This window comes from Sinocyclocheilus anshuiensis, unplaced genomic scaffold (genome assembly GCF_001515605.1).
Source record: "Sinocyclocheilus anshuiensis isolate Anshui unplaced genomic scaffold, SAMN03320099.WGS_v1.1 scaffold513, whole genome shotgun sequence".
In the NCBI taxonomy this organism is placed as follows: Eukaryota; Metazoa; Chordata; class Actinopteri; order Cypriniformes; family Cyprinidae; genus Sinocyclocheilus; species Sinocyclocheilus anshuiensis.
The window spans coordinates 1,345,540-1,359,806 of NW_015537972.1; the positions used below are offsets into that span (position 1 = coordinate 1,345,540).

Consider the following 14,267-nt stretch of genomic DNA (forward strand, 5'->3'; position numbering starts at 1 on the left):
TGTGTTGGGAGCATCTGACGAAACCACCTTTCTCCTGCAGACCATTCCCATGGGGGGCACCCTGTTCCATCCACTGAGCATTCTTCCAAGGGGTCAGGGCTGTTACACAGGTGTCTGTGACGCCACGCATGGTATGGAATCCTCGGTTTCAGCCAGTACAAGGCCAAGGGGATGCATACGAAGCAGGCCCAACTGTAGCATTGGAAACACTGCGGACATAAGGCCCAGCATCTTTTGAAATGCCTTGAGGGAGCGAGAGGCACCGGCCTTGAAGGAAGCTGCAAGCTGCTGTATGACCAGAGCACGCTCTGTCGCGACCACCGCTCTCATTTGGGTTAAGTCGAACACTGTCATTGGCTGGGGGACAGTGCACTCCTGGCGAAATTGACCCTGAGACCCAGGCATTCTAAGTGGCTGAGGAGGAGGGCTCTGTGAGATACTGACTCTGCCTCCGACTGGGCCAGAATGAGCCAGTCGTCGAGGTAATTGAGAATGCGGCTGCCTCAGGGGCATGAGTTTCGTGAAAGTGCGTGGAGCCAGGGACAGTCCAAAGGGAAAGACCATGTATTGATAAGCCACTCCCTCGAAGGTGAATCTCAAGAATCGCCTGTGGTGGGGGGCTATCTGGATGTGAAAGTAGGCGTCTTTCGAGTCCAGAGAAATGAACCAGTCCTCTAGGCGGATTTGTGAGAGGATCTGCTTCAGTGTAGTCATCCTGAACGGCCATTTCATGAGTGCGCAATTCAGGTGTCTGAGATCGAGGATGGGCCACAGGCCTTATCCTTCTTGGGGACGAGGAAGTAATGGCTGTAGAAGCCTAACTCGCTCTGAGCTGGAGGAACCGTCTCTATGCCTCCCTTTGCCAGCAGATTTTTCACTTCGGAGCGCAGGACGTGCGCATCCTTGCTCTGAACTGAAGTGGGGACCATCCCGCTGAACCGTGGGGGTCTTCGAGCGAATTGAAGTGAATAGCCTCACTTTATTATCCCCAGAACCAAGGTTATTTTCGTAAACGAAAACTAAGACGAAAACGATTGATGAAAAAACAATTTCGTAAACTGAAATTAAATAAAAATGGCAAAATAATTCAAAAACTAAAACGAAACGAAACTAACAACAGTTATTGAAAAACTAACTGAAATAAAATTAAAAATAAATAATCGTTTTAGTAATCATTACGTTCTCACCCCTTGGCGGAAAAATAAATGAGCTGTGTGGCGGTTTAGGGAAATACCCGTAAATGGCACATCGCGCACGTGAGGTTATCTGACGGAGAGACGCAAAGCAGTTTAAAGCAGAGTCCTGCACGGGTCCTGTTTGGTAAACAAACACCAGCAGTACTTAACAGAACACTCGACCCGTTATCCAACAGCAGCACTAATTTAATTCTGTACCAGACCAGACCCGTTTGACATAAAGACCGCGAGTCGCGACCCGAACCGCACTCGCATTAAATCTATTACATCAGGTAAGCAAGATTATTTATTTTCTCATGTAACACAAGCAATCAAACCAAAATTAGGCATTCTAAGTTGGTGCTTTGAAGAAAAACAGACACGCAGCGCTGCTAGGCTTTCGGACAAATGTGCATAGGCTAAATCACATCATAAACACGCTTATAATTCTTCATAAATGAAAAGAACATATTCAAATATGAGCCTTTAGCCTACTGTTAAATGCGATTGCCGTTATTATTGAATTTCATTAGTCCCAGTTATGATTTATGCGCAGTTGTTCACGGAAAAGTGAGCAAGACACGACAGTTACAATATATTATGATTGTTACAAAAGAAAAAAGACATCTAACCGTCATAACCAAATTAGGCTACACTTATTGTCATATTAAATATCTCAATACACATCATTAGATGACATTAAGTACAACTTGTGCAGATTTATTTAGTAAAAAGGCTTGACTGATTCATTTTGGCGTATATATTTGTATACTTTTACCATTTAATCAATCTCAGCATGCGTTAATTTTGTGTCGCTAGACATTTGCATCACTAAGGCTAAATTATGCCTTATTGCCTTTTATGCCTAAGTCTTTCTTTGGCCTGCGCTCTGGAAGTGATCTGTTAATTCTGCTAACCTTTAATTAAAACGGAAACGAAAACTGAAACTAAACTATATAAAAACTAAATAAAAATGTGTTCACAAAATAAAAACTAAACTAAAACTAACAACAATATTAATGAAACTAATAAAAACTAAACTGAATTGTATAGCAAATTTGAAAACGATATTTAATAAAACTAATTTAAAAATTCAAAACTATAATAACCTTGCCCAGAACCCACTGTGACACTCCGGATGGCTTGCCATGCCTCGGCCCGGGAAGTCAGGGGTTGGATTGGTTCAAGTGCCTGGTCGCTGCAAGGGGACACGGTACTCGTGAGAAATGGAAGAGGAAATCTGCTCTCTTTTTGAAAATGTTTGTGTTTTAATCTGCCCGCTATAACAACAGGTCCAGAGTTTGCAGCAAACACATCGCCGACTGCACCCGGAACTGGACGGGGTGATTGGCAGCTTAAGAGAGGCTGCTTGGGGGGTGGTCCGGCTGCAGCGAGACTTGGCCCCCTCCTCTTTCTGTCCCATAGATCAGGACAACACCTGAGGAGCAGGTTCCAGCGCTATCTTGGGCCGGGGTCCCTGGCGCTTTGGAAACGGGTAGCGTTTGGCTGAGCGGGAACGTCGTCGAGGCTCAGGCTTGACTGGCTGGCTGGGCGGTGGCGGCAACTGCAGGAGCAGGCTGAGTGGGCTGCTGAGTCGGCGCAGACTTGGGGCGACTAGAGGCAGCTGCAGAGCTAGAGCGAAGCCTTCGACTGCTGGCCCGAATAGACCGGTGGGGGAGACCGGAGCATCAAGGATTTCCGTCAGGGTCAGCCATAAGTGGTGCTCGAGCACCACCAGACTGGCCATGGAATGCCCTACAGCCTGAGCCGTAGCTTTGGTGGCACACAAAGCCAGGTCCATCACGCTTCTCAGCTCCCTGAGCATTGCTGGGTCTGGGACCTGGAGGACCGCCATTGAATGGAGCGCCGAGGCCGCTTGCCCAGCCGAGGAGTAGGCGCATCCAGCGAAGGCTGAAGTCATCCTACACGGCTTGGACAGATGGGCGGCCTTTGCCTTCCAGCCGAGAGCAGTGGGCGGGCAGAGATGCGCGGCCACTGACTCATCCAGCGGAGGCAGTTTCTCGTACCCCTTATCTTCAGCGCCGTCCACCGAAGTGAGGGCGGATGAAGCGAAAGTACGGAGACGTGCAGAGTATGGGGCGCACCACGACCTGTTGAGCTCATCATCGACCTCCGTGAAAAAAGGAAAGGATCGCTGACGAGGGGCTTGGCGGCGGCCCACCAGGAACCACTCGTCCAGACGGCTGTGGGAGGGCTCCTCCGGTGGAGACCACTCCAATCCCAGCTCCTCGATGGCTTTCGATATGACAAGGAGTAATTCGGCGTCCATCCCGGGCTTAACATCGCTGGGCTCGGGCGACGGCAGGGGGGCGGGGGCGGCAGTCGAGCCCGACAGCTCCTCCGCATCTGAGGCTGCTAATGACATGCTGTCATCCAGCAGCTCGTCATCACTCCCACCGAACGAGACCAGATCGCTCGCGCTGGCAGAGGGACGCTGGTCAGGCTTGGTGAAGAGGACGGGGGGAAGTCTCTCTGTGTGGAGAGAGCGAGGCACACAGGACTTGAGCCGACGTGAGCTCGCTTGCATCCGAGCGCTGCGATCCTCTGCCCTACTGTTTTTTCCTCACAGGCTCCTGGGAGGAAGAAAATGGGAGGGCGTGAGGGGCGGAGTCGCTTTCTGAAAAGAAAGCTATCCGTGAGTGCAGAGAGGCGAGACTCATGTTCTCAAAGTTGGAACAATCCGTCTTGGTGAGCGCGGATTCCACGTGGGATTTCCCCAAGCAGGAAACGCACTCACAGTGGCCGTCATTGGCGTGCAGGGAGATTTGCACGTTCCGCAATAACGGCACGCCATTTGAAACCACGCCGCAAAAATTTGCTCTTAGAAATTTGCTCTTTATAAGGCTCGCCGGATGGCGGCAGGGGAAGCTGGACCACTGTGCGGCACTGAAGGCGGCGAATCAGCCGAGCAAAGAGGTTGCAGGCTCTTCAGTCAGTGGAGATCAGCATAGAACATCGTCGTCGCTGAAGGAGAAGAAATCTGAATCCTATGGCGAAGTGCCCGCTTGTATAGCCAGATGGCCCCGGCCATTCTGGTGGGCTTTGGTGGGCTTCGTGGCCATAGGTTTGTGCAGCACCGCTGCCAAGCCATTGGTTTGTTTTTAAAGTGTACCGCACTAACCAATGGCCATGCAGTTGCACTGCGTTATTGAAAAAGGCTTCAGTTCAGGCGAAAAAATTACTTTTTCCCATAGTGTCTTGGCAGTTCCTATCGACAAGTTCCTATCGACAAGTAAAGTGTCGATAGGAAAAATCAAGAATCTGTGATTTCTTTTTTTTTTTTTTTCTTCATTCTCTTTAAATTTTATTTAGACACACTCCAAAAATTTTGGGACAAGTAAAATAAAAATGAAAATGTTACAGAATAAACCAATTAAACTGGTTTCAAACAGTTCACAGTAAGCAGGTGAATTGGTAATAGGGGCTATCATGTTTGGGTATAAAAGGAGCATCTTCTCTTTGTACTCTTTTTTTTTTCTCTTTGTAAAAAAAATCTTTGTACTTTAGTCAATTAAATAAACGTTAAAGAGAATGAACAAATAACACATTCTTGATTTTATGGCATTTCACAAAACTTCCTAACATTTCTGGAATCGGGGTTCAGAGTTTTTTTTCATATTCATTTTACATGTCTAGTACAAATATGTTGTCTTGTTTCATTAATACACTGTCTTTTTTTTTTCCCCTGAAAGAATGAAAGTGAAATGTGACAACATGCCCCATAGGTGGGCCACATTGTAACATGTGAGGGGCATGTTGTAACATGAACAAATAACAGCTTAAAATGTTTTCTGATCTAATAAAAATATATACATGTATGTTCAAGGCAAACTAAAACATTTTGTCATTTATGGTAAATACAAAATATATATTTATTTTAACTTATTTCATATAAAATAACAGCATTATTTAAAAATAAAAAACAACTAATTTTGGAGTTTGAAAACAAACACACCATTAAACACAGCTATACAGCATAGTTCAAAACATTGTGGGCAAATAGATAGAAACATTTAGGTATTCAGAAAAACACAGAGTGGAATACAGCACACCCCTCCCTTCACACACAACAGAAGACAAATAGACAAGCCAGTACAAATGCTTTATATTTCTTAAAATAATAAATTCTGAACTTTCAGGTTCTTCTTCTCTGTCTTTCTTCACCTGTTTATGATGGTTTCTCAGTAGCATTCATGAAAGTAACAGTACAGTTATGTCGCTACCTTCATAGAATAACAGTTCTAATAGCGAGGCATGTTTTAACAGTGTTACAATGTGCCCCACCTGCACAACTGGCATTTAAATCTAATTTAAATTTTATCTAAACTTCTAACGGTTTGTAATTTAAAACAATAGCAGATTTGTCTCATTTTAGATAAACACCAAAATGGATGTGACATTTAAATTTACTTATGCTACAATTAAATGTTCAGTGATATCTTCCAAAGATTAGTGCATTTTTCTCTGTATAGTGTTGATATGGCAACTAGTAAATACATGGTTTTATTTTTCTAGCATGTGTGGAAAATTTTAAACAATGTGTGTTACAGCTACCCATGCTTTAGGTTGTGCCCTGCTCTCCCGTTTCTTTATTAAGGTGTTTGACCACCATTCGCTTTTAATACAGCTTCTAACCTTCTTAGAATAGATTCACACAACTTTTGAATCGTCTTCAGTGGAAAGTTGTCTATCAAAACATCTGCAAGTTGTTTCATTGATGTTGAAGGAGGGAATCTGCTTCTCACTCTTCTTTCCAAAACTATCCATTGTGGTTGATAATATTCAAATCAGGTGATTGAACTGGCCAGGTTAGATGTTAAATCTAATAGATGTCCATCTTGGTGCTCCAACTGTCCATTTTTTCTAATCATGACTTTGCTGCAGTAGTTCCTTGTTGTTTGGACACATTACTTCATTGGCTACTTTTCTTTTTTGCAGATATAGACTGTTGTTCTTAAAACACCAAACATTTGGGCTGTTAAGAAATATTACAGACACTCCTGCTAAATTGGCTTCCTTGATTTCCCCATTTTAAAAGTCTAGCAAGTCACACGTTTCACAAAGCACTTGTACTACCCACTGCTGAACACAAACTATACTACACTGAAATACTTCCTGGAGAATATAGACAACTCTTTGTTTAGATAGAAGTTATAACATTTGTTTGGATGTATGTATTTGTTTTATATCTAGGATTATGATGCTTGTTTTTACCAACTCATTCAGTACTCCAGGTTGACCAAAAGGACACTGAACTGAGGGCAGCTGCTGAAAACTGTCTGCTAAGGATTTCATTAAGGGGGCAAAAGTTTTAGCTTGTTTTTGGGCTCTGCTCTTAAAGGGTTAGTTCACCCAAAAATGAAAGTTCTGTCATTAATTACTCACCCTCATGTCGTTCCAAACCCGTAAGACCTTCGTTCATTCTTGGAGCACAAATTAAGATATTTTTGATGAAATCTGAGAGCTCCCTGACCCTCCATAGACAGCAAGGATATTACACGATCAAGGCACAGAAATGTAGTAAGGGACATCAGTAAAATAGTCCATGTGACATCAGGGGTTCAACTAGGGTTGGTCCGATAGACGGTGCCATTGTAGATAGATAGATATCACGTGATAGATATCACGATGTTGAGCCTGCATCGTGGCTTTTTTTTTTTTGCCCCCTCTCTCCATACCCCCCGCAATCCGCCACATCCCAATACAGTGTTCTGAAAGAAAATGATGTGTATTACGGAACCCCTAAAGGGAATAAATACGAGATGGGAGGAAAATATGTATTTCAATACTTTCTCTGGCAGGTTTATCATTGGGTAATTGTACTGTATATAAATTGCGGACATCAGGGAGCTGCTATTATGCCTGGCATTGAAACTGCTTTTGAATGCACGATCGCTTTTTAGTTTCACTTTTGAGATTCGCAATCGCACGTACTCTGTTTATACTATGGAGCGACAGTACTTACCACACATTTTACAAGATTAGATGTTTGTCAGTGGTGCTCAGAATCTGCAAATCATTCGCAATCGTCCTCAGTCATCTCTCCTAACTCTGTTTATGTGGTAAGTGAAATTTTAAGTACTGTAATGTAACAGGCAACCGTTAGCCAAAGGGCCCACCCCCTAACCTTCCGCCATTTCTGAGAATACCCCAGAACCAATCAACGTAATCAGCATTGTTTACGTTCAGTCTGCACATGCTTTCGCTGAATGCAATCAGCGATGTTTATATTCAGCATGCACGTGCACATGGACTATTTTACCGATGTCCTTACTACGATTCTGTGCTTTGATCGTGATCGTATCCTTGCTTTCTATGGAGGATCAGAGAGCTCTCAGATTTCATCAAAAATATCTTAATTTGTGTTCCGAAGAAATGTGTTTGGAATGACATGAGGGTGAGTAATTAATGACAGAATTTCATTTTTGGGTGAACTAACCCTTTAAAGTGATCCAGTATATGGAGTTAATAAAGTAAGCAGGTGCAGATCGCTATATTTTGGTATGTGGCTTATTTCCAAGATAACGGAAATAAGCCTTTCTTTCTATCAAGATCTGGCAACACTGAGTCAAAACGTATCCTTGTGACTTCTTGCACCGCACATACAGAAGACACGACTCTGATACATGTTTGAATGAGTCTAGTTGTTCAGTTCGGTTCCATATACTACATAGAATTTCACTAGCTGAATTTTTCTATAGTCAGTTTGGTTGTAGAATGTTTTCATTCCCGTAAATTACTGAACCGTGTGAGTACAGAAGAGTTCTAAGCAATAAAATGTGAACTGACAACCAGATTTAGCTGTAGTCTGTATGTGGCCTATATGATTTAGACATGTAAATCATCAGCATTTTAATGACACAACTTTACATTTGTTTTTACATGTGGAAACCTACTGTAACTCTGGATGTTTCATTTTGCGAGAAAGTTGCTTTAAACAAATAATGTATTATTTTCTAACTCTTTTCTGCTCATTAGATGGAGATGACTACCTGACTGTTGCCCAGTCGCTAAAGCGAGAGTTCGACAGCCCAGAAATCTCTGACCTAAAGTTCCTGGTTGATGGGAAGTGTATTTACGTGCACAAAGCCCTGCTTAAAATCAGGTAAATTAAAACCTGCAATTAAGTAACAACATCTCTAAAGTCTTTTGCGCTGTTTTTAGCCCTATTTTGTGTATAAGAAGTAAAACCTTTTCCTCAGTTATGTAAACAGCATCTGAAAATAGTCTGTGAATTATCAACAACAGATTGGGGTTTTCCCCACCGGTGTCATTCCCATGTTTAATTCAAATTTTGGCAGCTGAACTCTTTTGACATGAACATGTGCAGACACATTCTTGATCATGTATAAATGCACTATTGCATATGTCTAAATTCACTGTTAATATTATGAAACATTTTTCTGTAACTTATTAGAGCAAAGTTTTACCTTTCCTTTTTCCCAAGGAGGTTTAGGGGCGCAATGATAATTTGGGGGTAGGGTTAGTAAAATAGGGGGAATCAAGGAGACATTTACAAGCAAAATGGTATTATTTATTAGAATATAAATAGTGCAATTTTTTTTTTTTATATTTCCTCTTCAAAATGTTTTCAAAAACCTTGAAGTGCATCTGAGATTTTTTTTATTTTAAATGAGCATTTTTTATCAGGCTTCCTATGGCTCTTTTATTCTCACTGGTCTACAGATGAAATGTTAGCTACACTATTTCAACAAGGTCATTTCCTTGTAACAGGTTTGAAATCATATGGACATTTATTCACTTCAGTGATAATAAAGCAAACCCAGACAACGACACTGACAGGCTGAAGTCTGCCCTGTCTTAGATCATGTTGTGCCCAAATTCCATGAAATGTTTCAACCTAACACAAACATTTGCACTGACATGGGTATGCTTCTCTTGCATGGGCACCTAGCTTTCTGGGTGGACAAAAAAAAAAAAATCAAATATGGCATAAAATCTTACATCTTGGCCAATTCTGAGACTGTGAAGAAAGTGCTGGGAGACATGGTTGTCTCTCTTCTTGATCCGGTCATGGCTACAGATTGCTCGGCTTTTACAATTCTGTACCACTGTCTGAGAGCCTTCTTGATCTGGAAACCCACGCCTGTGGTACAATTAGGAAATTAGAAAAACAGAGGTGAACCACCAGTCATTCCAGTCATAATAAAATGCTGGGCTTAGGATTGGGGAAACAATCATTCGGCACACTGAAAATGTGATGGTCTTGACGTTGAAGGACAAACAAACAATGAAAATGGTTACAATTTACATCAGAACAATGTAGAATTCGAAAAACCCCAATTGCAACACTCTCTTCTCATTCATTCTGAGTGTTGTAAAATCATGAACCAGCCAATGCTGGTGGTGAGGAAGGAAGAGAATGACCCTCCAACTCAAAAGACTCTAATGCACTAGAGCACTAATGCACTTGTTGTAATCCTGTTGATTCCTAAAAAGCAACACCCAACCAAATGCAGGAGCATGTATATGGAAGCATATGTGTAGCAAAATTCATTTTGAAATGTAATATGCAAAATGACAATGTATTTCTGTATTTAAATGTACATTTTCCCATACATATGTGCAACATTTAGTGCAAAATGAAAATTAAATTATATAATTTACATTTGCCATTTCCTGCACTAGTTTTAATGTTTTAATGTTTTTAGTTTTAAAAACATATTTTAACGCTTTATAAGTTGCAAAATTTAAATTAAATTGTATTACCCAAATTGATTAGATATGTTTAACATGTCCAAGCAAAAACTGTAGCAAAATTATCATTTAAATGCCATTTTCCCTAAATGCATTTAGACATACCGTTAGGACACTTGGGATTGCATTTTCATTGTGATACCGCGTGATAATTGTAGCAAAATGCAGTGGGAATTTCAAAATGCATTCTGAGCCAAAGGTGCAGCAAAAGGGTAGCAAAATGGTGATTTAAATGTCTTTTATTTTTCTTAAATGCATTTACACTTGCACTTAAGACGTTTTTCAATTAAATTAAATTCAAGTTTATTTGTATAGCGCTTTTTATGATATAAATCGTTGCAAAGCAACTTTACAGAAAACGAAGTTTCTACAATATTTAGTAGTAGCTTATCAGTGGTGACTGTCAGTTTATGTACATATGGCAGAAATGTACGGAAAAATCAATTAAAGACGTAATCATAAGGATTTCATTAAGGGGGCAAAAGTTTTAGCTTGTTTTTGGGCTCTGCTCTTAAAGGGTTAGTTCACCCAAAAATGAAAGTTCTGTCATTAATTACTCACCCTCATGTCGTTCCAAACCCGTAAGACCTTCGTTCATTCTTGGAGCACAAATTAAGATATTTTTGATGAAATCTGAGAGCTCCCTGACCCTCCATAGACAGCAAGGATATTACACGATCAAGGCACAGAAATGTAGTAAGGGACATCAGTAAAATAGTCCATGTGACATCAGGGGTTCAACTAGGGTTGGTCCGATAGACGGTGCCATTGTAGATAGATAGATATCACGTGATAGATATCACGATGTTGAGCCTGCATCGTGGCTTTTTTTTTTTTGCCCCCTCTCTCCATACCCCCCGCAATCCGCCACATCCCAATACAGTGTTCTGAAAGAAAATGATGTGTATTACGGAACCCCTAAAGGGAATAAATACGAGATGGGAGGAAAATATGTATTTCAATACTTTCTCTGGCAGGTTTATCATTGGGTAATTGTACTGTATATAAATTGCGGACATCAGGGAGCTGCTATTATGCCTGGCATTGAAACTGCTTTTGAATGCACGATCGCTTTTTAGTTTCACTTTTGAGATTCGCAATCGCACGTACTCTGTTTATACTATGGAGCGACAGTACTTACCACACATTTTACAAGATTAGATGTTTGTCAGTGGTGCTCAGAATCTGCAAATCATTCGCAATCGTCCTCAGTCATCTCTCCTAACTCTGTTTATGTGGTAAGTGAAATTTTAAGTACTGTAATGTAACAGGCAACCGTTAGCCAAAGGGCCCACCCCCTAACCTTCCGCCATTTCTGAGAATACCCCAGAACCAATCAACGTAATCAGCATTGTTTACGTTCAGTCTGCACATGCTTTCGCTGAATGCAATCAGCGATGTTTATATTCAGCATGCACGTGCACATGGACTATTTTACCGATGTCCTTACTACGATTCTGTGCTTTGATCGTGATCGTATCCTTGCTTTCTATGGAGGATCAGAGAGCTCTCAGATTTCATCAAAAATATCTTAATTTGTGTTCCGAAGAAATGTGTTTGGAATGACATGAGGGTGAGTAATTAATGACAGAATTTCATTTTTGGGTGAACTAACCCTTTAAAGTGATCCAGTATATGGAGTTAATAAAGTAAGCAGGTGCAGATCGCTATATTTTGGTATGTGGCTTATTTCCAAGATAACGGAAATAAGCCTTTCTTTCTATCAAGATCTGGCAACACTGAGTCAAAACGTATCCTTGTGACTTCTTGCACCGCACATACAGAAGACACGACTCTGATACATGTTTGAATGAGTCTAGTTGTTCAGTTCGGTTCCATATACTACATAGAATTTCACTAGCTGAATTTTTCTATAGTCAGTTTGGTTGTAGAATGTTTTCATTCCCGTAAATTACTGAACCGTGTGAGTACAGAAGAGTTCTAAGCAATAAAATGTGAACTGACAACCAGATTTAGCTGTAGTCTGTATGTGGCCTATATGATTTAGACATGTAAATCATCAGCATTTTAATGACACAACTTTACATTTGTTTTTACATGTGGAAACCTACTGTAACTCTGGATGTTTCATTTTGCGAGAAAGTTGCTTTAAACAAATAATGTATTATTTTCTAACTCTTTTCTGCTCATTAGATGGAGATGACTACCTGACTGTTGCCCAGTCGCTAAAGCGAGAGTTCGACAGCCCAGAAATCTCTGACCTAAAGTTCCTGGTTGATGGGAAGTGTATTTACGTGCACAAAGCCCTGCTTAAAATCAGGTAAATTAAAACCTGCAATTAAGTAACAACATCTCTAAAGTCTTTTGCGCTGTTTTTAGCCCTATTTTGTGTATAAGAAGTAAAACCTTTTCCTCAGTTATGTAAACAGCATCTGAAAATAGTCTGTGAATTATCAACAACAGATTGGGGTTTTCCCCACCGGTGTCATTCCCATGTTTAATTCAAATTTTGGCAGCTGAACTCTTTTGACATGAACATGTGCAGACACATTCTTGATCATGTATAAACGCACTATTGCATATGTCTAAATTCACTGTTAATATTATGAAACATTTTTCTGTAACTTATTAGAGCAAAGTTTTACCTTTCCTTTTTCCCAAGGAGGTTTAGGGGCGCAATGATAATTTGGGGGTAGGGTTAGTAAAATAGGGGGAATCAAGGAGACATTTACAAGCAAAATGGTATTATTTATTAGAATATAAATAGTGCAATTTTTTTTTTTTATATTTCCTCTTCAAAATGTTTTCAAAAACCTTGAAGTGCATCTGAGATTTTTTTTATTTTAAATGAGCATTTTTTATCAGGCTTCCTATGGCTCTTTTATTCTCACTGGTCTACAGATGAAATGTTAGCTACACTATTTCAACAAGGTCATTTCCTTGTAACAGGTTTGAAATCATATGGACATTTATTCACTTCAGTGATAATAAAGCAAACCCAGACAACGACACTGACAGGCTGAAGTCTGCCCTGTCTTAGATCATGTTGTGCCCAAATTCCATGAAATGTTTCAACCTAACACAAACATTTGCACTGACATGGGTATGCTTCTCTTGCATGGGCACCTAGCTTTCTGGGTGGACAAAAAAAAAAAAATCAAATATGGCATAAAATCTTACATCTTGGCCAATTCTGAGACTGTGAAGAAAGTGCTGGGAGACATGGTTGTCTCTCTTCTTGATCCGGTCATGGCTACAGATTGCTCGGCTTTTACAATTCTGTACCACTGTCTGAGAGCCTTCTTGATCTGGAAACCCACGCCTGTGGTACAATTAGGAAATTAGAAAAACAGAGGTGAACCACCAGTCATTCCAGTCATAATAAAATGCTGGGCTTAGGATTGGGGAAACAATCATTCGGCACACTGAAAATGTGATGGTCTTGACGTTGAAGGACAAACAAACAATGAAAATGGTTACAATTTACATCAGAACAATGTAGAATTCGAAAAACCCCAATTGCAACACTCTCTTCTCATTCATTCTGAGTGTTGTAAAATCATGAACCAGCCAATGCTGGTGGTGAGGAAGGAAGAGAATGACCCTCCAACTCAAAAGACTCTAATGCACTAGAGCACTAATGCACTTGTTGTAATCCTGTTGATTCCTAAAAAGCAACACCCAACCAAATGCAGGAGCATGTATATGGAAGCATATGTGTAGCAAAATTCATTTTGAAATGTAATATGCAAAATGACAATGTATTTCTGTATTTAAATGTACATTTTCCCATACATATGTGCAACATTTAGTGCAAAATGAAAATTAAATTATATAATTTACATTTGCCATTTCCTGCACTAGTTTTAATGTTTTAATGTTTTTAGTTTTAAAAACATATTTTAACGCTTTATAAGTTGCAAAATTTAAATTAAATTGTATTACCCAAATTGATTAGATATGTTTAACATGTCCAAGCAAAAACTGTAGCAAAATTATCATTTAAATGCCATTTTCCCTAAATGCATTTAGACATACCGTTAGGACACTTGGGATTGCATTTTCATTGTGATACCGCGTGATAATTGTAGCAAAATGCAGTGGGAATTTCAAAATGCATTCTGAGCCAAAGGTGCAGCAAAAGGGTAGCAAAATGGTGATTTAAATGTCTTTTATTTTTCTTAAATGCATTTACACTTGCACTTAAGACGTTTTTCAATTAAATTAAATTCAAGTTTATTTGTATAGCGCTTTTTATGATATAAATCGTTGCAAAGCAACTTTACAGAAAACGAAGTTTCTACAATATTTAGTAGTAGCTTATCAGTGGTGACTGTCAGTTTATGTACATATGGCAGAAATGTACGGAAAAATCAATTAAAGACGTAATCA

General features: G+C 40.3%; 2 protein-coding genes across 2 annotated transcripts in view; both read left to right on the top strand.

Moving 5' to 3' along the window:
• Positions 1–8,311, top strand: part of LOC107670520 (RCC1 and BTB domain-containing protein 2-like) — a 32,646-nt gene extending 24,335 nt beyond the window's left edge. Inside the window, exon 9 of the mRNA XM_016463168.1 lies at positions 8,175–8,311. Coding sequence (XP_016318654.1) covers positions 8,175–8,305 — 131 coding nt within the window. The 3' untranslated portion in view covers positions 8,306–8,311. The remainder of the gene's footprint in view (positions 1–8,174) is intronic.
• Positions 8,312–12,034: 3,723 nt separating this feature from the next.
• The window catches only part of LOC107670621 (RCC1 and BTB domain-containing protein 2-like), a 22,189-nt gene continuing 19,956 nt past the window's right edge, over positions 12,035–14,267 (top strand). The window contains exon 1 of the mRNA XM_016463271.1: positions 12,035–12,195. Within this exon, the coding sequence (XP_016318757.1) occupies positions 12,035–12,195 (161 nt within the window). The remainder of the gene's footprint in view (positions 12,196–14,267) is intronic.